Source organism: Vollenhovia emeryi, unplaced genomic scaffold, assembly GCF_000949405.1.
Source record: "Vollenhovia emeryi isolate VEMERY1.0 unplaced genomic scaffold, V.emery_V1.0 DF939171.1, whole genome shotgun sequence".
Classification (NCBI taxonomy): Eukaryota; Metazoa; Arthropoda; class Insecta; order Hymenoptera; family Formicidae; genus Vollenhovia; species Vollenhovia emeryi.
Window position 1 is genome coordinate 521,082 of NW_011967195.1, and position 24,970 is coordinate 546,051.

At 36.4% G+C, this 24,970-nt stretch overlaps 1 protein-coding gene across 1 annotated transcript in view; it reads right to left on the reverse strand.

Annotated features, from left to right (window-relative positions):
- Nucleotides 1-17,707, reverse strand: part of LOC105563836 (transmembrane protease serine 9-like) — a 29,107-nt gene extending 11,400 nt beyond the window's left edge. Inside the window, exon 1 of the mRNA XM_012015778.1 lies at nt 17,454-17,707. Coding sequence (XP_011871168.1) covers nt 17,454-17,707 — 254 coding nt within the window. The remainder of the gene's footprint in view (nt 1-17,453) is intronic.
- Between the last annotated feature and the right edge of the window lie 7,263 nt (nt 17,708-24,970).

Below are 24,970 nucleotides of genomic sequence, written 5' to 3' on the forward strand. Positions count from 1 at the left end.
TCGTACAATCGTAATTTTGAGCAATCGCGGACAGTATTTTATGTGTAACTAAATTTAAAAGTTTTTTTTATTTGTGAATACATTGATAAATCTGGTTGAAATATTAAAATCAAGAATCAGAAACTTCGGATGAATTTTTCTCGTTTATTAATTAAGAAAATCTGAAATTAAGTTTTTCGAATCGTGTCGAAAGCTATTATCACAAGTTTTCAAATGTCAGTATTAAATGTTACAAAGCTGTCTATAATTTATTGCAAATTGTAACACATTGAATGTCTTATCAATTAAATCTTCAAAAGAATCGAACTATTTTTAGTAAAAATCTGAAAGTACTTTTTCTCTAAAGCGTGTCGAAAACTGTCATAACTTATTGTAAGTTTTCAAATTTTAATATTAAATGTCTTATCGATGAAGTTTCAAAAGAATGAAACTATTATTATCGTGTGAATAAATTGACGAAATTGATATATGTATAATAAAAAAATTCTCAATAGCCGAAATAAAATACCTTATACACAGATAACCTTTGAGATAATAATCAGGCGGATTTAACGAGATTTAATATGCGAGTATCCTATTAAAAGTTGTCAAGAAATTGTAAGTTTCAGATCGACCGTTGAAATTAAAGCCTACTTTGTAAAGGACTTAGTCTTTACAGACTCTATGTACTCCGTTAATGAAGATGCATCTTTTGAAAACTTGTTATAGTACAAGCAAAATTAAGAACGTGCTATTGTATTTCAGGATCATACCATGTACATTCTCATTTATATAATTTTCTTTGTCTCCGGCAGATACATTCATTATCAAAATAAGAATTAAACAGATGCCAATATATTTCAAACATATAAAATTGAAATAATTGTACACAATCAATAAGCTTGAGATTTTTTGTTATACGCAGTACTTATTGCAACTCTGAAAAAATTTTAATCAGATTAAACTAATTAAAACAAGTTTATAAGTATTCAGGGTTGGGAAAGTTACTTTATAAAAAAATAAACTAGTAGTATTAATTAATCATCGATAAATGCTGGTTAAAGCACTCGATTCAATATTTCGTGTATCATTTCTCGTTTTCAACTTAAAAACAGCCAACAAATTATACTCGAAGCAACGATAGACTCACTGCGATGATACAAGATGTATCCAAATACGAGCATCGTTTAAAGAAGCAAATATCCGCCCGTAATTGTCGCAATGATGAAATAATTTTAAGTTCGCTAGCGCTTTGATTCTTGGATGTATAGATCTCATGTATGAATCGCGCTAGATATCTGTCTTGTTGGCTAACCGAGCATAGATAGCAAATTGCGAGGATTCAGCGATCACGCGATGATATTGATCACCAATTATTCGCGATCGCAATTTCTTCCCGTACTTGTCGTGAACGCGTATCAAGAAAAAAATAATACGGTATGCGAAACGGCGCGGGCATAACGGACTCGTTCAATTGTCGTCGCGTGAATGATCCTGCGTACGGTGTGGCTTTGTTCGCCGAGCGTCGTAGACCGAGCGCCGTAAACAACTCGGTCGAAGGCCGAGCGCCGGTTACACGAAATGACGTAGCGCCGTAAATACCTCGGTGAAAAACTATTTGTCTATGTGGTGAAAAACTATCTGTCTCGGTGAAAGTCTATTGTACCCAATTATTCGGCTCGGAGCAGTCGAGCGAGGCGGACGTTCCGCGTGTCTTCGCGTCGCTTCCCGTAACGCGATCGTTTCCGACGAGAATCTCGATCGTCTCGTACGAAAATTATTAACACTTATCAATCGCGTTTAAGTAATTGTCGCGATCCGTAATCATATCGTTGATATCTACGGTGATATTTCGAGACGAATATCACGCGTAAGTTGAAGAGAAAATACCGTAAAGGACTTACATATACATACGTATAACTTATTAGTTTTGATACATCCACGAGCGATAATACCCTTTTTAACAATCGAACTCGGATGAATCTCTCTCACGTCGTGCTTTAAAATTTTCGTCGGTTTAAGTTAAATATTTATCAGTTTCGGATCAAAAGCGCAAGATAATATACGAATCGTCGAGTAAAACAATAACGAAAAATTATAATATATCGGTCGCTTGCTAAGAAATAATCTCTCTAACAATTGTACATACAAAAGTGCGCGTATAATATAAACTTGTCATTTTCGTCGCGTTCGGGAGTGCCGTTTAAATAATCGAACTAAAGACTTTTTAAAAACGGGAGTGTAAAATCGCGCGAACGATCTTTGTGTTTTCGCGAGTGTGCCCAGAGGACTATCTGACAATGAGTGGAGGAGGAGGCCAGGAGAGGCATCAACTTAGCTGACTCCGCTGCTGCGCATCGGGTGGTAAGTAAAAAACATTTTTATTAAGGCAACGTATCTACATCTCGTAGATCGTAGTTTGTAGATTAGTATATCTCGTAGATACGTTGCATCAAAATGGATAGAGTACAATTTCATTTCATATTTATTATTTTATCTATCGAAAGGGAGTAATTTTTACTGTGGAGGGTCGGGTGCCCCGTTGCAGCGCATCACATATTTTCACTTGTAGCCTATCCATTTTGCATTAACAAATTTATGTGTAAAGTAAAACATGACGTGAGACTCTAATATTTTGTCGAGAACGCTGAAACTTTGTATTATTTTTATACGTTATATGAGATTATTGATTAACTAGAACATTCAATTGTCGGTCTATCTATCGTACGGAAAGTTTCTTTTTTCTGAGTCTCACGTCATCTATTCTGTATGTGTATCTCGCGATAGACTTTCAAGATGCGTCTTGCATGAATACATGCCTAGTTACACGCATCTTCGTATTTTCGCGGTCGGTCTTCGCGAACAGTTTTTCAGCAAATTTTCAACAAGTTATTAATTGTTTAATTTCATTCATATTAACAATTTTAATTTATCGCGAAATGTAATAAAAATAAATATAACGCGAAGTAAATTTTTTTTCTACATATATACATACATATACATTTCAAATTTGGAGATTGAGTTACTAAGAGACAGTCATTATCGATTCTTGAATAAATAACGGAACTAAAAATTGATTGGTTTTATGCAGCAAATTTTTTAAATTAATTTTCTTCTTTAATTAACTTCTCGTGGTCGTGCATTTCGATACGATCGACGCTCGCATATAATTCGAACCGTACGAAATATCTGTCGGTGACGATAATAAACCGACTATGGAAGGAGTTTTCTTCCTTCCTGATTTCTGGTCGAAATGACTAGACTGTATGGCCAGGAGCAACGAAAGGTATGTCCAATCTGGCCCGACGATGGAAATGGTCAATATTGACCACTTGATGGAGTATGTGAGTACGGTGTTGTACGAAATAAGTTGATTTTTTCTTATGTGCCAAAATTCGGGTGGGTTATATTCTTATCTTTATATTCTTGCATATGTGCGGGATTAAAAAAACTTATTAATACTTATTATATCGCGCGCGTATAACCCCAAATCGGTCTTCTAAATCGTGTCGCGGTTTTAACGAAAGACTTGCAGGTTTATTAACAAAAAGTTAAAACGTGGGTAGGTAGGAAAATAGATAAGACTATACGGCGGAATACGGATAGTTAGAGATTCGGGTAGGCAGGGTCAGAGGGACATAACTTCATAATTAAAAAGATAGATAAAGTTATAACTGCAATGTATTACTATTAAATATAAAATGTATTAAATTACACTAAAATCATTATTAGAAACTTTATATTGTAACTTTGTTGTATTTATTTTAAATTTTACAACATTAATTGTAGAAATTAGAAAAATGTAACATTGAATATAAAATCGGATGCGTATAATAAGATGGAAGTTATTATCCGTTTGTTAAGTTTTTACTTTAAATTTACTTAAAATTTTTGTAGATTTGATTTACTTTCAAGAGATCGTTAATAAATGCATTCGGGATATTTTTATCCCAAACATGCAATATGTATATATAATTTACATTGCAAGAATTTCATGTTATTGTATGCGTACCGAATATTTCATATGTAACGTCGAGAGAAATATTGTATTGTACAGGTATTATATTTTTAATTTTATAATGTCATTATTTCTTTTATAATATTGTATATATTGTAAAGGAAATTACAAGAAAAATAAAATAAAAAATAAAATTGTATGAAATCACATTCTAAAGAAAAGAGGGCTGCCGATCGACATTGGTGGGGAATGGAGGAGGGCCTTATATTTTTGCGATGCACTATTAATGTAAACACAATACCGTACAATTATTGATACGTAACATTGGCGTTACATTAGCATTTATTCTATATTCAATATTACAATCTTATTGGGCAATCTTGGCAATACAATCAATCCAATATTAAATAATAATCATCTAGGTACAATATCGGTAGTATATTTGCATTTATTTTATGACCAATATTGGTGTTATATTGGTAAAATATTGGCCAATGCACTGCCAAGGTAACCAATGTTATCCAATGTATAGCTAATGAATTGTGCTTCTAAGGAGGCGCTTATACGCAAAGGCAAGGCCTATGCGATTTGTGGAGGTTTAAAAAATATATAAAGTAACTATTAATGTAACTATTAAATTAGTTACTAGTTATCAAAGGTTTATCGCTTACGATTGAAAAAGTGTTTATTATAAACGATTCAAAAAGCATTTTAATCAGGGTTGGGAAGTAACTCGTTACTTGTAATGAAGTTACAGTTACCGTTACTTCTTTTTAGCAACTCTAACTTAACTTCGTTACTTTCTCTCCATCTGAATGTAACTGAGTTAAGTTACAGTTACAGATGGAGAGAAAGTAACGAAGTTAAGTTAGAGTTGCTAAAAAGAAGTAACGGTAACTGTAACTTCATTACAAGTAACGAGTTACTTCCCAACCCTGATTAAAATGCTTTTTGAATCGCTTATAATAAACACTTTTTCGATCGTAAGCAATAAACCTTTAACAAACCGTTAACAACAGTTAAAAAATTATCAAAAATTACGAGCAAGTTCGCTATTTCTGTACACAATACAAAAGTGCAGCGTTGCAATTTGTAATACGTAAATTATTAAAATGTGATTTACTCACGCACATAAACAGTGGCCAGCAGTTAATACAAATCTGTCATTCAAAATGGCACCGCCGCAAAAGTGTCCGCCCTTTCTTGTTATGCTCACGAGCCATGGAAATTCTCTTGGCGCCGCATCTTGACCTCCGACAATCCTCGCTTCTCGTGTCCTCTCACTCCTGCCGCACGGAACATCTGCCACTATCAAATACGGATTTCCTCGGTTAATGCTCGATAACGATTAATTGCCTTGGCGATCTCGTTACGAGGCCTGGTGCACATATCCAATTCGCCCGATACCCTGAGCTCACCGATCGATAGCGACTCGTTCTTAGGCGCTAGCTTGATCTCTTTTTCTTTTTGTCGCGCGAATGAAACGAGGACGAGTATCGACACACTGAAAGTATTTAGAGACTCGCTAAATAGGACGACGCGCTGTGCGATTTGTTTAACGATACTCTTAGCAAACGCCATTGTCCACTCGTTCCCTTTTACTAAGACAAAAAGACGATTTCATTTTCACAGGAGTAATTGGACATTCAATTAGTGTATCGTTTCCTCACAATTAATGCCTCTTTTCTATTTTCGTTTTTTTAAATATATTTCTCCACAAGAGAATTTACTGTCACCAATTTTTTCGATGAAATTATTCATCTATAAATCATGCTCTATTATAAATACAGATCCCATTTTACAGCTTTGTTTGTGGTCTACGTTTTTTATAAGTTACTTTACTAATAATACTATTGGTACATTGTGCTTCAATGTTTTAATTACGTATTCTGATAGAAAAGGCAACTCATTGTCAGACATACGCGAAGAGAATTTAAGCAATGTTTTTCGCCTCGATAAAAAGCGAATGTTTCGAAAATTTTTTAAGTGATCGTCGATATTATTTCTAAATACTTTTCTCGTGATTTTTTTACAATATGTATTACTGATATCATTAATACATTGCGTTTATTCAACATTTTATTTATTAGGATAAATCGTTTGCAAACTCATTCGAAAATGTAAGAGAACCGAGAATCACCCGAAATATCGCAATTATTATCAAATGTTGTTAGTGTCGGCCATCGGTCCATGTTTCGATTATTCCGATCCGTAGGGAATTACCATCTGCACTCTTGTTGACGAGAGCATATTGACAGGTTATCGATCGTCCTTAGTATTTGATGATTAATGTTCGTGACGTGGCGTAAATGAGTAGAGCGACTTCCATGTATAATAGTAATATCAGAAGACCGATGAGTGACAATGCGATCAATTTTAAGAATATATATAACGGACTCTAATCATAAAATTTATTGAAAGTTGTAGAAACTAATTCGATAATGGGTTTTTTTCAAGAGAGATTTACGATGAATTATAAGATTATAAATTAACGTTCATGTTTATCGTAAATATTGCAAAAAATCACAAGAAAAGTATCGACGGTAGCTTTAAAAAATTTCAAAAAATTCACTTTTTATCGAGGCGAAAAACTACAAAACTTTCATTGCTTAAATTCTCTTCGCGTATGTCTGATTGTGAGTAGTCCTTTTTATCGGAATACTTAATTGAAACATCGAAGAGCGGTCATTAATATGTAATATAAATTGGAGAAACGTGAAAAGTAAAGATGTTGACATAGTTTTCGTCATTAGGGGGGGAATTGCCGAATGCGTACCATTTAAGGTATTATTTAAAATGTACACCATTTGGTACTGATTTGTACGCAAACAACCGTTGGAAATTGTAGTTTGATGGTTTCGGCATCTATTGTTACATGTCTAACGTTTTCCTAATAACAAATTAATTTGTTACAAGTCAAGTTAGGAAACCGGTCGCCTCCTTGAAATAATCGAATTTTTGAGTGAAAATAATCAAAAGTCGAGTAAACAGTATAAGATTGATATAAAAAAGTTAAGCGACGTTGGAAAATCCGGGCCTTAGTGATTCACGCGTCTATCTTGAGAGAAGATTTAATTTCATCGTGACAATTACGTTGATTCCATGATTTTCCGTTTCACACTCGCTGTAATACTCTCTTTATCAGTTGTTGTATTAGATCGCTGAAGAAGACCCGAACATGGATCGAAACGTTCGAGAACAAAAGAATATATTTTCCATGTTTTAAATCACGCACTATGTTCCGCGTTTATTGGCTCACATTGGCCTGCCCTCATCGATTCTTTACATAGTTTTATATCAACATTAATTAAAAGAAAGACCATTTACTATTCCGACAATACAGTCACCTCAACACCGCAAAGGCGCGTTCAGCTACAATTGACGATTATATCGTTATACCACAGGCAATATTCATAAATTGTGTTATTAATTACTATAATTAGATTGCACTAATTACGTCGAATCATAATTGATTCAGCTATTGTAGAAAGAACATAGAAAATGGCCTTTTCAGTGGTTTGTTATTAGATATTTCAGTTCAAACCACAATAAACCATTGTTAGATCTTTTGGGTCTAACAATAAATCATTGGGCAACAAATTGATATTAATAAAGCACAATTCAAACTATTGTATATAATAAAACATAAACAAACAATGTATATTTCCAAGTTCGTGAGGCACCTTTTTAGAAAACAAAACCTGATTTCTCTGATTGTACAATAAAAGAATCGATTTGTGCTTTTTAACGATCGATTTAATCATGTCAATCAATATGCATTTCGTAAAGTATGAGAGACTTTCTTTTAATAATCGGTTCGGAATCAAGAAACAATCGAGGAGTAAGAATAATAGACCGAACCGAATTCCTTTTCATGTTCGATTAAACTCGGGGAAAATCGGAGAAAGTGCATCCCTAACTCTAGGCGAGTTCTGATTGGCGCGTGTGTTTGCGTTGCATTTATAATTGAAGCCCAAAATCGCAGCGTTACTGAAATGTTAACCGATTTGAGCGAATCCCCTCTCTCGTGGCAGCACAATTTAATGCCCCGAGCAGATAGGGACAGATACGGTGGATCTGTCACTACAATCCCTGCGACGTCCCTGCCCCGCGCGCGAAACCCCGGTTACCCTCTTCCCTCGCCGACCCCTTCGAGCCACCCACAAGTCGATCCCTCTCTCGTTTCACGCCCCGACTGATTAATTGGACCTCTACGCCTACACCACCGCATTTCCACCCACCCCCGTTCTCTCTTCCACAACAGGCGAGGAAAGCACGTCGAAGCGACCGGAAGGGAGGCGTTGGTAGCATAGAATTCGAAGTCGCCTCTATTCCGAAACGCGTAATAGATATGTCAAAAGCAGCCTAGGGATGCCATCATGATAATACGGCCGATGCCTTTGGTGACCAGGTTTAGCGTGGAGGCACCCCGTTTATCCTTCTGTCGGGTCAATTGTGCTCAGGGAGTGTCGAGAAAAAGCTTTCTCTCTTTCTCTCCCGGCATGTTTTTGGAAAAGTCTAGCCGTTACCGTAAATCGACGGTGTCTCGACAGCCGAAGTCGCGCGGTGCGTTTATTGCGTTGGCAAAGTAGATCGTATGTGAATCCACGAAGGCATAATGTGCGAGAAACGATCCTATCCCGTCGCCGGGCGACGAATATACGTATTTATTGCAGGGACGATCAACGGATGAAATTCAAATTGCATATGATTAACGTCAAATCTCCTTAATGATGTCGCTTGCACAATATACACGTTAGATATGAAGGGGATTAAACTTCGCTCGATATTGATTCTCTACCAACGATAAGATAAATCTGGCGATAACCTTGGACATCTGTCGGAACAATTTCGGCCTCGATATCTCACCTGAAAAACCAACGAGATAAAAAGTGCTTTGCAGATTACTCGCCGAGTAATTATATTAAGTGTTCTCTCTGGGCCAATTTAAAATGTTACAAATCCAAAATCTGTACCGTAATGCATTCAACGCGACGGCGTTTTAAAGGGAAACGTTCCAATTTGATCAATATGTATTAAGAGCAACGGACTTATATCTCGCCGATAATTCGTCCCTCAGCTAATAAATTCCACGGCGACTTGTATATCTCTTCGATAGACAAGGTAAATGGTAAGGGGCGAATGGTTTCTTATTAACCCTTTGAAGCATGGTGGTAACCCACGTTACCACCTCAACTTCTTGGCCTCTTAATTTCTAGTTAACGCATTTAGGTTGAGTTTTTTTTGCATTTTTTGGGTATCTTAGCGATAAAAAACATAAAAGAAAGTTGAATAGTCTTCCAAGTTTTTCAGCATTCTCGTTTGATTACGGTATTTAGGGACTAATCACGTCCGCGTCTTTAGCTCTGGGTAGTGCCAAAAATGAATAAATTCTAAGAAAATATCAAATTTCAATTTTGCATCCGTCATTTCGCGCATGCTATTTTTTATTCTGTAAGAATTTTCAACCAAAATTTAGATTCCATGGGTCCTAATAATATCTAAATAATGTTTCTTAGCATAGATGAATTATATTTGAATGATGTTATTTTTTAGTTTTAAATTCCGCCATCTTGAATCCGCCATTTTGAATTATGAAAATCTGATAACGGATTCGTAATCAGCGACCGCAAAAACCCTTGTATACAAAATTTCACAAAAAATGGTTCAATAGAAAAATATATGCTTCAAAGGGTTAAATGTGTATAATAACGAAAACCGAGTGCGTTATTTTCACGATTTTTCATATTAGATTTATATTTGAAATGTTAAAGAAGAAGAAAGTGTATGACGGAAAAAGAATTAAGATATCAATTTTCTGAAAAAATATAATAACTTCTGAATACATAATAAATATGTCTCTATAATTAATATTTGTATTACGCAAATGCATGAATAATGGATGTTTCGTGTTATCTTTTTCCTGTATCTTCTTCAATAAGCCAAGACAGTTTGCCGGTATTAGAAGTTTATGGAGATTTCTTGCGACCTCGTGCGGGTTAAGAACCTTCCTGATACCGTCCGTCATGATTTTGACATTGAATGGTCGTTGACAAAATCTGGAGCTACTCGGCTACACCGAGGTCGTGTATTTCTCAACTTCCGGCCTTCGGCAAGGCTTATCGGCTAATTCTTCAGTTTGCACATGTATTTGCCTTTTGACTGCGAAAAAGCAGGTCGGTGCCAAAAAAATGCAACTGGTTTTTTCCCCCTTTCAAATAGCCCGGAACTATTTGCGCCGTCGCTCGACCAAGTTTATTTCCTCAATTTCGAGCACTTTCATAAAATATGTCATTACTTTTTCTGTTAGCGGTAAACCACATTTTTTCGATTTTCGACGCAGCCGTATATTCAAGTGATCGTAAACTGTGATGTAACAGCAACGTAATTTGCGCGCAAACGTAATTTGTTTATCGACTGAAATAACGGCAGTATTCCAGCCGAATATTTCATGCGAGGAATATTTTTCCATGTAATACCGATTACCTTTTATTTACAAATCGCTGAATTTAAAACGAGTCAACCGAATTTCTGAAAAATATATTTTAATAATGCTTAAGTATATATGCGAAATAAATAACGCACGCCGGAAGTTTCGAATATAATATTTCGTGAAATAGCATAATTTGTGCATAATGGATGCCAAATCCTGATTACGACCTGCCGAACGGTCAAAATTATCAAAATTTTATTCAGTCTCGGCGACAGTGTGGAAAAGCAATTATTTTTAACATTGTATCGCATCCACGGTACGTTGCATAATCTCGCGGTTGATTATTCAGTTACAACGCGTAAAATTAATGCTTATAATAATCGATGTAATTGTTCAGCGAAGGAACGGTTGGTAGGCAGTTATCGATCTGATGAATAAACCACTTTGCTTTGCTTCCATATAATATTGAGCCTAAATATTTGATAGAAATGGCCGTTTTATTGCCGGTAAAACAAATAATTACCTTTATTAAATTCACCCAGGCGCCAGCCCTCTATCTGATGTTTCGTGCCAAAGAGTGAATTGTAAACGAGATAATGACGCTATACAGCCTGCATTATGCACCGGGACGTGTTGTTCAAATAATCTATCAACGCGCTGTCTCTGGCACGGGAGCTTTTTCGGACGTGAATCAACATGGGAGACAATTTTTTGCGGAGCGTTAATTCCATCATTTTTTCCATGCGCATGCATTTTATCTCGATCGTCCAGTCGGTTGGCCGTCGAAATTTGACACGCAGAATGAAATATTTACCCATCCCTGTATCTACTTGTTTGAAAAAAATGAAATCGATATTAAAAGATCATCATAAATTGTGCCAAAATCTTTAAAAACTGTCTCTGTATAAGAAGAAATTAGAATATTTTAAAAGATTTGAAAGAATCTTTTTATACTTTCGATCTGTAGAATAAATTACCTAATAACCTGCTAAATTTTATTGAACAATCGTGGGAAATCAATCTAAATCTAAAACTCGTTAAAACACGAGCACTTAATAAGATACTTTATCTGTGACCAGATAGATTGGATGGTATAGGATTACAATTATGTGATCACAAGCTCTATTAGCTCTATTAGTTCTAGTATCAATTTAATGCGATTAGTTATATGCTTGATATAGTGTTTAGTTCGATCGTCTTGTCATTTGTTGCCTCAAATACTCGAATAGTAATAAAAGCGCGAATTATTGCAAAATATTTTCGGTCTTATCTAAAAAATTAAAATAAACATCCATTTTATTTATTTAAATTATACTTTTTATAATCGATATTGGGAGACTTTTGAGTGACTTTGTGTATTAGTCGAGAAAAGATCGATTGAAATTGTGCCAAACATATGAAATTAAAATAAAGTGTAAAGTGTAACATTTAGCCAAAGGTTTTTCGAGAATACGTTCAAATTGACCGGCCATATATTTCCGTCTGTCCCATTGTTCTCTTTTGCTTCAGGCTTTCGTTAAGTCACTCTCGAGTATCGGTTGGCAGCGGGAAGCGAATATTCGCTACGTTAATGGCGAACACTAAATTCGGTTTATTAACTTCCGGTGTTCTAGCGTAATCCGCGAGCTTCTATTCCGAATTCTCCATTGACTTCCGCTCACCGTCTAATGCCTCCACTCCGGCTAAATGGACGCCAACCCACAGAAAAGCTCGAGAGCGGCCGTTGTCGGCCGATCTCGTCGTCAGAGGCAACGAACCGTAGCATAAAATGTACGTAATAATATGCGACCGCTGTTCCAACCATTGGAAAATACATTTCGGTGTTTCCTGCGCCGACTTTGCAACGAGACTCGTCGATTTGCTACAAACTTTTTCTACTTGTCTCCTCTTATGTCACTTACTTGGCAATTACACACACCATCATCCATTTAATACTATTTTTATTAACTAAACTGACGTTTACGTACGAATGCGTCCGTCGAATAGTGCGCACGCTAATTAAATCGAGGAATAAAGTGAAACATTTCACCCGTTTCATCTTGGCGCACTTCTCGTAAATGAATCGATAATCTATTAGACAGTTTAGCGAAATGCAAAATGAAGTTACGTTCGGCTAAATGATTTTCTAATTTTACGCTAACTTTGTAATACGCAATATGTGTTTCATTTGTTACATGATAGAATCGTTCGCTCCATATAAAAATAGCAAATGTATTTAAATCTCCGATAGCACATTGTTACGGCTTGAACTACAGATTTTTTCAATAGGGATGATTGACGCGTACATTTAGCTTAGTGAACTCACGGATCCAAGCTTACTACATTACAAATATTAATATACTACATTTACGCATCATACACATTCACGTATGCTTTTTAATAATAATATAAAAGAGTGAAATTTGAAGAAAAATAGAAGCAAAAGATAATACAATATAAAAAGAAGAAGAAATTTTTAAGTATATTTTAAGTAAAAGTATTAAGTACGTGCACGTGTTAAAATATTTTAATTAAAACCGCAAAGTTAAATAAAATTTCCTGATTCTGCTTTATTCATAGTTTGAATGATGTAAACACATCCTGTGTATCTCAAAGTTTTATATGCAATATATATATACGATAATAAAAATGCATTCGTATTTTTTATATATTAATATAAAACAATGGAAGATTTGAGAAATTATAAGAAGGTAAAAGTTAAAATAATTAATAATTATCGAAAATATATATAAATTTTTCAGAATCAGTCGTAATTGTAAATTAACTTGAATATAAAAGAAGCCGTTAGGAGATTACAAAGAGTCATTTTTATTTAAAAAAAAAACCGATGGATAAAGTCTTGTACGATGGATATAAAGAAGTTGAGCGCGATTTATTTGAAGTTAAAATAATACAATTATTCAAACTTCTCGGAATAATAATCAAGCGAGGTATGCTGCATAATACGTCACGCAGTAAATAAGTTTTCGAAAAATTAATTGCAACGGGAATAGTTGGCGAACTTCTCAGAGTTTCGAGTGAACTGACTAATACAGAGTTTGCCATAGATGTTGTGTAGTTTGATAAAGTAAGTTTGCTACCTAAACTTTGAGAACCACAGAAGAGGCTTTAGGTTCCACTTCACGGATAGCTACGAAAATAAGTGCGCGGGAGCGCTTCCTGCGCGCGATAGTACATATGCTTTATGAACATTTCGTTATTACTATTACAACGCGTAATAAGACACAGCGCGGCATCGTATTTCGAATTGCATACTCCAGCGTGAAATAACATTTGCATAATTGGAGGATAAGAAATGCAATATACAGAGAAAGCATAAAATGTATAAATGTAATTCAATGTAAAATTTCGTTATTACGCCACGTTTACTGTTATATTTAATTATAAAAATTTGCAATATTTAATAATACAATCTCTAACGGTAATGCGGTAGTTTTGTGCATTAAGTGTTGTTAATTATCGTAAGAATCTTTACGAGTGGTGTTTAAAATGTATTTAGAAAAGCAAGTTTTTATTAAATTAAAGAATATATAAGGATATATAACCATACAGTCCATAAAGTTAACATAACGTTGCTGAAACGTTGCAATGTTGAATATTGAAGTATAAATATTTTTTCTACGTTGAATCTAGGTTAATGTTTGTAAATTCATTTTTTATATTGCTACAATGTTAAAACAATCTTAAACAAATTATTATTTTTTGACACTCAAATAGAAATACTTAAAAAATGTATAATTATGAAATGTATATGTAATATTTTTGCAACGGTCAGAAATTTTCTGAGCTAAGATTTGATTTTAGTGGAATAATTTCAGCACTACTTCCAACAGTTGTAAAAAATATTCTGCTAAACGCGACCAATGTTAACTCAATATAATTTAACATTGTTTTCTGAATGTTGAATTGTAACGTTTACGAGATATTACAAGTCAGCGGACATTAGACGGTTTTGCAATATCTTTTCAACGTTGAATCTATACATTTCGTAACATTGATGCAATATTGTAATGGATCGTTTCTGAGATGTTGATTCAACATTTGTGTGCTGTATGGGATATTCTCTCATCATAAATAGACCCATAATTATAGTAAAATTAATTTGTTCCCCCAAGAATATTTTTCCGCCGTACTAAAAATTTAGAGTTGAAGACAACAATTTCGTTCTATGAATGTTAAGAATTTTAAAGTTATTTTATAGACATTACTCTTCAATGTTTATACGCGTTCAAAAATATTCTATGTGCTTTTAAGGCGGTTGCAGGAGCATTATAGTCGCATATCTGACGGTACAAGAAAAATAAATTTAGTTAGAGTCTACTTACAATTAGTATACTCGGCTGGAATTCGCGTGACTAAAACCCCGAAGAACCAAACGAGTGTCAGCATGACGAATCCCGGGTGCGCCAGACCGAACATCTCGCTTCAGATCTGCTGAGGCTTTGTCGGAGGGCAATCAAAAAGTGTCACACTCTCGTTGATGTCGGCTCTTCTTTATACGTGCGACCACGATCGCATCTTCCTCGTCTCGATTTCCTTCTCTGTTGCCGCCCATCGCCCTTGCCATCGTCGCTTTCCGCGGTGCGTGGCATGTCGCGAGGCCGTGAACTTCGGATCTGACAATGACTCGTGGCCATCGGTACACACGGAATTACCCGTGTGTTCGGTCGCAGCGGAAATCCACTGATAAAGCCCGAGGCGACCCTGGTGGAATGTTCAAGGCGAACGTTCGCGAAAATTTCTCACGCGTGGGACTGTAGATTGGTTAGAGACCAAAAAACAATAGAGCATTTAATTGTACGTGTGTAGTAAAAGCGAAATTGATTTATTTCATTCAATCAATTTTTACGTGTCAAGGTGCGTCGTCGTGATTCTATAAATCTCGTTTCGGTTGCATGCTACGTGCTCGCTACGTACGGTATAAGGTCGAAATGTCGTTTTAAATCCGACCCTGCAGAGCTACGCAATTACAATATCCGTATCTTGTATAGTTCGAAGCTACTTTTCTTCGGAGGAAAGTTTGCTACAAAAACATGAAAATTCCAAAATTTTTACTCTATAATTCAGAATGTATTCGTTTTCAAGTACTTTTTATGCTTGTTGGTATGACAAAATTAAAAATAACTTGGCATGTGGTATGTTGAAAAACATACATGGTATGAAGGAAACATATCTAGCAAATCCGGCACTTTTTAAATGTGCATTAGCTGTGTTTAATGTTCTTTTTGTATTTCTAATTTTGCGTAATGCGTTTAATGGTGCTTTTAGGCGCGAAATATACGCGCTGCATGGCAATGTGCAGCAACGTCGGAGATCGTGATTGCAATCATGAACTTGTATACATATATTGCTATTACGTGAATTGCACGTACATCGCGGTTCCAGATCTTCGGATGGTCCGGTTGCTGCGGCGAATAAACACGGTCATCGTATGTAATCATAGCTCGCACGTGCATACGTTCTGTACGACGTCGTCTGTCATCGGCAAATGGCAATCGGATTATGTATCTACGAGCAATCGCTGTGACAGGTGGGCAGGATAATCAGGAAACTGGGAGCTGTCGTTTACGAGAGTTTCAGAACAAGTCGCGCACCAGCGTTGGTAGAATAGCCTAATTAGTCGTCGCACCCACAGGAAAAATTTCCGGATCCAATGCTATTACACTTCAATGTATCATAAAATAGGATCGATATAGCGCCAATCATATTTATTATAGAGAGAAAGGAATATTTTCATCTTAAATGAAAAATTTTTTAATCTAGAATAAAATGATAGTATGTATCGTCTTTTGTCGAATATCGTGGTGCCAACTTCATGCGTTGTAAGATGGAGGGAAAATTTATTCTAAACGCAAGAATATCTAAATTTACATTTATATAAGTTACTCTTGTCTCAAAATAGTAAGTCAATCTTTTTTAATTCGATAGAGGCGAATAAGAATTATTGATTTTATTTTGATATTGTCTTATTTTTATACTAAATGAGGTTGCGAGAAATATAAATGCGTAAAGAATATTTTGTGTCTCGGTAACAGAAATCGTTTCTGAGGGTGCAGGGTTCTGAGAAAATTCCGATTTCTATGCCTATATATTTTTGCGGTAATGTGCAACTGCGACTTTAGAGTCTCATAATGTCGTGCTAAAAGAATATCCCAAAAAATCAGTGTCGACGGCAAGTAAAAGATTAAAATTTTGCGGGTGTAGTAAACAATTATATTGTTTCTCGTTTGTTCCCGATATTCGCGCTAATTGTTATATAATATATATGTAGATTGCATGTGTGTAATTATAATAATTTCTTCGAGTGAAAATAGCAAATTACGGCACGTGATTATATAGGATTTGTCCCTTCTAATTTATAAACCGTTATGCGATATTCCCTTGCTAATGTATCGCTTAATCGAATTTAGAAGTTTAGAATTTTGGGTGATCGAACGTTCAAAAGAATGAAAAGAAACAGCCGATTGCAGAGGGAGCAATTCATCAGCGTCTTAAAATTTATCTCGTGCTCATCTCGCTGGCAGCTTCGACTTCTCGCTGCAAAGCTGTTCACTCACGAAGATAGAGTTTGTGATTCTGTGTAGATCGATTCTGGAAGGGACCGTTTCCGATATTTATCTCCCGTCGTATCGTGACGATACTCAATGAATGTTAATGAAAACAAGATTGCCCGCAGACATCAATTAAGGAAAATGTGGAACACGTACTTGAATAGCTAGCAGTGTCGATACATATCTTTTATTTTTCCTTGTTGCGATACTTGTGATATCTCCGGGTTACATATCCCTCAACTCTTTCTCCATGGCGAGAGGAAAAGCCACATGTTACATGTACGGATAACAAAGGAAGAAAGACCTCAAACGTACTATGAAGAATGTAAAAAAAAAATGAAACAAAAGCACCGAACAATCTTTATATCGCGGAAAGATGAAGTCTTTGTAGAATTTCATGGAATCGTACAAACGTATTTAAGATTTCGAGAATAATTTTTCACTCAACGTCCATGAACGAAATATGAATATTTCCTGATGCAACGATAAAACTTAACGAGATAATTGACTCTAGGTAGTTGTCGTTCCTTACACACGCGCAACTGCGCTAAATTGCTTCTCCAACTTCGCGTGAATCGGTGAAGGCATGTGCCAAGAGACGTGCTCCGTGTCCACGTGGGAGTCGGGCATGTACACGCCGCAAGTGTTCATTCGTGCAGGTGCATGTACGATCGCAGGTACGCGCTGCGGGGATATGAAAGCGAGAGTAGCTCCGCTATTACTCCATCCACGATCCGTTGAACTTGACCCACTATTTGTCCCGCGATACGATATGGTTCTCGGCATCTATAGCGTCGCGCATCTTCATGTCGTCTCACCTCCTTCGTTTTCCTCTCCCTCGTTGGAGTTCAGCTACGCGGCGGGATGTTGTCTGAGTTACCTGCGCTCAGCAGGTAACGCGAAATATTTCTGTAGCTGAGTAAGCGGGTCAAGTTCGTCCCGTGGCTCGGAGACGAGATAACGCGGTAGACACGGAAGTCCAATTTCGTCACGGTTGCCATCACATCGAAGATATCTCCGTATAAATATTACTAATCGGGGGCTTAACGATATTTGCTCCACACATGATGAGAAATTCTTCGCTAAGATAATATATTTGCCATTGTGACGTCGAGTGTTAAACAACGTGTCATGCGTGTAAATCATATGTGTAAATTTTCCGTCGCGAAACACACACGGGTTCTGTTTATATGGGTATAAATACAGTGGTATAAATACAGAGCTCTATTTATGTGGTATAATACAGAATAATATTACTATAAAGGAATATGATATTAGAATTTAACTGAGAATAAACTATCTTGGCGTTTAAAAATAGGCACAATATCAAAGTGATTGAAGGAGATTGTTTAAGACGAGTAAAAGTTAATTGGTAAAAATTCACGGCTCAACTTTCTCTCCCCAGTTTGCTTGTTCGAAATTACTTCCTCCATGCTTCGCGGGCGTGTAGCTAGTTCCGAGGTCGTGATTAGGAGACTTTTGACGGCGTGGCATTACCCGCTTACGAACATGACCTGGGTAAGGTCGTGAACATTGAATGTTACGAGATACCAGGGAGTCACTGACCGAGGCCAAGCAGACAAAAGTTTCGTTCAATACACCTGAGGTAGACGGCCTTGACAGCCCACAGTTCCCGAAAACTGTTGCCGCATATTTGTTCATTATTTAGATACACATAGAAATAATGCTGGCCAAATACGGTCTTAGAATAAAGCGGGTGAATATTCGTAACTTACGAACATGTACTTATCTAACAAATATGGCCACCGGCGACAATTTTATCTAACATTTTTACTTATTATGAAAACCCCAGATGCAGTTCAACTCAATGGTAAAAAAATGAAAAGTTATCATTTATTTCTGGGTGTCGAGAAAATATGAAACTGCACCCACAGAAAAAAATTCCGGATCCAATGCTATTAGGTACATTTGAATGTATCATAAAATAGGATCGATTATGCGCCAATCATACTTATTATAGAGAAAGAAATATTTTAATCTTAAATGAAAAATTCTAAAATTTTTATAAATATATATAAAATATAAATATAGATAAGAATAAAATGATAGCATGTATTTTGCCGAATATCGTGGTTCCAACTTTGTGCGTTGTAAGATGGAGGGAAAATTTATTCTAAACGCAAGAATATGTATGTAAACTTACATTTATATACTAAGTTATTCTTGTCTCAATATAGTAAGTCAATCTTTTTTAATTCGATAGAGGAGAATAAGAATTATTGATTTTATTTTGATATTGTCTTATTTTTATGCTAAATGAGGTTGTGAGAAATATAAATGCGTCAAGAATATTTTTTGTCTCGGTAACAGAAATCCTTTCTGAGGGTGTGGGATTCCTTGAGACTAATAGTCTTTTAAATTTAATTGCGGGAATTTGTTTCGAAGGAACTTTGGAACTCTAGGGTGAACTCTATCAATTATATCGAAATTCTGAAAACGAGATGCCAACTCCACAGAGGTAACGCGGTGGTCCTTGCGAAAATTAAATTGCAGAAGTCGAGAGTATAGAAGTCCAATAGGGGTATCAATAGACTGCATAGGCTGTCACGAATCGGGTTATGACCGGAAGCGAGCGAAATGGTGAACGAAACTTGCCCGGCGCGCGGCTATTGAGGAAGAAGAGCCAATCACAGTCCAATTCATGAAAAGGAAAATTAAATTTCGTTGAAGCGAGCTCGCAGAATGACATCGTAATGTCAGCTACGTGCGCAATATACATACATATAGGCCGAGGCTTTTTTTTCGGGAACTGACCCGATGCGCCCGAAATCAAGCAGTTCCTCGAATGAGAACGGCGCCGTAGTATTCCCGATAAATCGAAATCGGTAGAACCTCGATATGCTTATATTTTTCGATAACCGCGAATATTTCTGGCATTGTTTTGAAATATAACAAATAGTTGTTGCAATTTGAATATATATATATTTGTAATAAAGCTCTGTGATTTTTACAATTTTTATGTTTTCTATGGAATGTAAAATTTTTGTTTCGCGCAAAACTCTGTGAATATTCATCTTAGCAATATTAATATTTGCATCTGAAATTGGAATGTAAGTAGATCGAGAGGTTGAGCAAAATTATTTGTTTGCGTCGCGTGGAATTATTTCAACAAGCAACTAGTTTGACGAAAATTGAGATTGATTTCGCCTCCTGCATATGAATTGATTGCACGGCATTCAACTCGTCATACCGGAAATGGAGACCTATAAATAGCGATCTGAAATTTTACTTCTGTACACAAGCATAATAAAAATATTCGTCAATATTGATCTGTAAATTTTTCAATCTACGTTCGCAATAAATCGCTTAACTGGTTTACGATTATTTATGAAATGCTACACCACGCGCGTCAATTTACTCGCGCTCGATATACCTGCGTATCTCGTACGTCGCTAAACCCACTAATACCGCTAAACCCACTGGTAATTAATACGTTTCAAAAGTTTAACTTCGTTAAGGCAATTTCGGCCTTCCGGTATAATCGATACGTAAATGAAGGATTAATCGTTTTGACACATGTGCCAGGCAGTTTTGTCGTGACGCAAAGCGGCGCCTCATGTAAATAAAACTTGTTAAGAGATAATCACGAGCCTCCATTAACTTCAATAAAGTATTTAAGGCAACGTTAATGGAACTCACCGCTGGTATACTGCGGCATCAACGAAATAATAAGTCGCGGGCGAGCGTCGGTCGGCAATATAATGCACGAACGAAATTCGTTTAACAATTTAAGCGACGCCCCGGGAGCGGTTCATTGAGCGCATTCAATCGCATTTGTACACACAAAAACCTCTGATTAAATGGCGGTACATATGTATCTGACGTACATGCATGCCGCGGTATACTCGCGAATTCGTTGCGCGTATCAGCGCGATATTTCCATTGATTTCGATCGCAAACCGCGGATGCAGCTTTCGATCGACCAAGAAAACTTTTTGTATCAACGATATTGGAATTTATGAAGATCCAGCGGGATATTGCGCTTTATGAGAGTCGTGCAGAAACCTGTATAGTTGGATACAAAGCAGGCTCGAGGAAATATATCGCTTAGTATTATTCTGCATCGTGATATCGTAATTTTGAAGGTTTAAGATTATGGTGACTAATGATGAATAACAACTCTGAAAGCACCTGCGAATGAGGAAGCATCTGTTGATCCAATTTTCCTCGAAGGCTTTTTCATTTCGCGACAAATGGGAACTCGTGGGAAATGGGTCACAAGTTTTAGGCGCAATCATAAATGTACTATATGTGTATAAAATCGCGCGCAATGCAGCATGCACTTGCATTACGTATATCTCAGTGAATTTTATTGAACGCAGTTTCGATTAAGCTATGCATATTGTGCGCACCCGAAACGAATTATATCGGCAGTTTTTGGAATTTATTATTCTTTCCGTACAGTTTTTGCACTGGGACAATTGGGTTCGCGCAATAACTTACAGAAACAGCAACGGTCCGCGTGATACTTATATAGAATGTACCACTACTCGTACGTATTATTATTCTCTACTGCATTGCAAAATATGACCGGACAATTTTATATATTAAAAAAATTTAAAGAATTATTTAACACTATAATCTCGATTTAAAGTATTTAAATATTTTACGGCAAAATTTAGCTAATCTACTTTGAAAGAAGTGGGTTTGTTTCTTTTTACGATTCTTTAATTTTCAGTCTCTTTGTGCGTAAATTCTCAGAGCATTTTGCAAAACTTTATGAGAGCTTTTTGAAATTTTACCATACACGATCACACGATTTCCATGGTAAAGAAGAAAAAATTCTCTCCGTATACGTATGTGTCCTATCCGAAAGAAGAGGTGCATAGGTGTAATGTGACATTGGCACATGGCACTGCGCTTACAACTTCAGTGTCACGAAGATAAACTGCAAACCCGGTTTGACATCGACCTAGTCTCCCTGGCCTGGAAAGATGACCGCGTAATCAGCATCGCTGACTTTCATCCTTATCAGCGTGACAAACGAGGATGGAAAATATCGACTCGTCGAAAGGCGCGGCGAGGAAACAACCGACTGTATAAGCGAACATTTACATAGGCCATGGGATATCTATCTGCAAGGTTGGTCAGTATTCCACGAGGTCACTGATAAAAATACACAAAAAGGACAGGAAATAACCGCACTCGTAACTCGAATGCAAACTCGATCGCTTCGAGAACGGAGCCGTGGACGACGGGGTTGGGAAAGTTACTTTATAAAAGTATCTAGTTACAGTTACAGTTTTTCGTTAAAAATGTAACTAGTTAGAGTTACAAGTTACTAATTCTGAGAAGTAACGTGTTACAGTTACTCAAAAAGTAACGAATCGTTACTTTGCAATTACCTTCTTGCAATGAAAATAAAAATATTAAATCTGTAGTTGAATTATAATATAAAGTGTTGATAAAGCCCGGATAGCACAAAGTATTGGCGTAGTATTGGGAAATAATGTAAATGCAATACAGTGCAATTATTGATACGTAACATTGGCGTTACATTAGCCTTTATTCTATATTCAATATTACAATTTTATTGGGCAATCTTGCTATACAGTCTAATATAATTTGTCAGCCAATTTTTATATTTAGCAGTTATACGTATAATTCATATTGCAGAATTTTACTGTTTATTCCATTGTCGTGTGTAAGTTTTATGATAAGGGCATACATATTCAACTTAGACATCTGCGGGATGCGAAACGAAGAAAATTGGTTTTTGGTTCATGTCGCTACGTCGATTTTTCGCCGAGTTATAGCGTTTTAAAAATCGGGCGCGCGCGCACCCATTCATTTAACAAGGCCGCGCGAGTATTACGCAAGTATTACGCGAGCGTACTACGTCCCCAAAAAACTGGCATCAAAACATACGAGGCCCAGGAGTTCGGTAGTAAACACCGTCGCGCGAGACGCCGCGCGAGACGCCGCATATACGCGCCGTCTGCTGCTTCTATCTCAGGATTAAGAGATCGCGAGTCGATATAATCGTCAATAACTTGGCACAGAAAAATCGTAGGAAGATGATCCTGGTCTCGTTGGAAAGCTAAGATTTCAGCGCTTCTAACGAGATAAGAATGGCTTATCTCGGATTATTAGTTTATGAGAAATCATTTAATATTTCTGAAAATAAAATTGATTGTCTTCCGAGATCGAGATTGCGAGCCGATATAATCGTCAATAGCTTCGCATAGAAAAATCGTAGCAAGATGATCTTCGTCTCGTTGGAAAGCTAAGATTTCAGCGCTTCTAACAAGATAAGAATGGCTCATCTCGGATTATTAGTTTATGAGGCATTATTGATAAATTGATTTTGTCCCAAGATCGAGAGTGTGAATTAAGCTTTCGATCGGATGAATCTCTCTCACGTCGTGCATTAAATAGCAACTTTAATTTATGTTCATTCAATATTCATTTTTCCATATATACACATATGTAATTGCACAGTTTGTTGTTGATAATCCCCTCCTCGGGTACTACCTTGTCGTGGTGGAAGGGCTTAAGTACCTGAAGGGTTACTCTCTAAAAATCACTCGGTGGTTTATTACTGAAAACAATGAATATTCACTGATTTACAGTAATGATGCACCGATTAATTTTTAGAGAATACAGACCCTAAAGACGGGACAACCAAAGGTACCCATCGCGTTCGGGAGTGCCGTATAAAATAATCGCAGTAAAGCTTTATAACCGGGAGAGTGTAGAATCGCGCGAACGATCTTTCGCGAGTGTGCCAGAGGACAGTCTGAGAGGAGGAGGAGGCTTCGGATAGGCATCGGGCGTCGTCGGAGCATCTTTGAGGTAAATACTTTTCATTTCGTATAAAATTTATCTTCTTCCTATCATTTATACCACAATTAAAAATAATAATTGGAAAGAGATCACAGTTTTAACATGAATTTTGTAATTGTATGTTACAGACTGCTGGAAGAGTCCCAGAAGGAGTCCCGAAGGACAACCTGAGTGGAGGAGGAGGCCTCGGATAGGCTTCAGGCGCCGGCGGAGCAACTTTACGGTAAATATTATTTTTCCTGTTTTGTAAAATTAATGTTTTCCGATTTATTGTTGAGTCATTTTATTTCACCATAATTTTAAAATAACTAAAAAATTAAGATAAAGATCTTTTGTGGAAAATCTTTCACGACATTTAAATCTAACTGAATAAAAAGTTAGATACGCGTTGAAATTATATTTTGCAAAATTGGTTTTGTTAAACGTTGTTTTTTAATATAAATTTTATATTTGTGTTACAGATAGACAACAACTCCGCTGCTGCGCGTCTGGTCGGTGAGTGCGAATTTTGTTTATTAAGGAAACGAATCTACACCTTTTAAATTGTAGATTGTAGATAGCAGATTGTAGATTGTAGATCGTAGTAAAATATATCTCGTAGATTCGTTTCCTGAAAATGGATAGGTCATGATAAAATAATTACAGCATTTAATGTTTTATTTAAAATATTCAACATTTTGGAAAAGAGTGGTAGAGATTTTTAGAATTTACGCGAAATATGACTTTGGATTAGTTTATGAAACTTTTCCATGGTCCATTTAAGATTGAAAACCTTGTTGGAGAACCAGAGTTAATCCCTGGTTTTCTTTGTCACGGATCCCCGGAAGCAACGGTTTTGGCACGAGGGCGCGACGTCGATTCGCGAAATTATAATAATAAAAAAAAGAAGAGAAGAGTTTATGTGTATATCCTTCTCCATAAATATTCTCCCATTAACACTAATAATGGAAGAATAATTTTTATTTTAATCAAACTGAAAATATACGAGATTGCATGATTTGAGAAACGATCGTCGTTAACTCCCTGCCAAAATGACCGCTATCGGAGGTAATCCGGAAAATCTGGGATTCATTCTTTCTTGCAGCGAGGACCTTGACCTTTGGATTGGTTTAAATTTTCCTTTTCCCGTGAAAATTAAAGACCTTGTTGGATAACCAGAGTTAATCCCTGGTTTTCTTTGTCACGGATCCCCGGAAGCAACGGTTTCGGCACGAGGGCTCGACGTCGATTCGCGAAATTTAA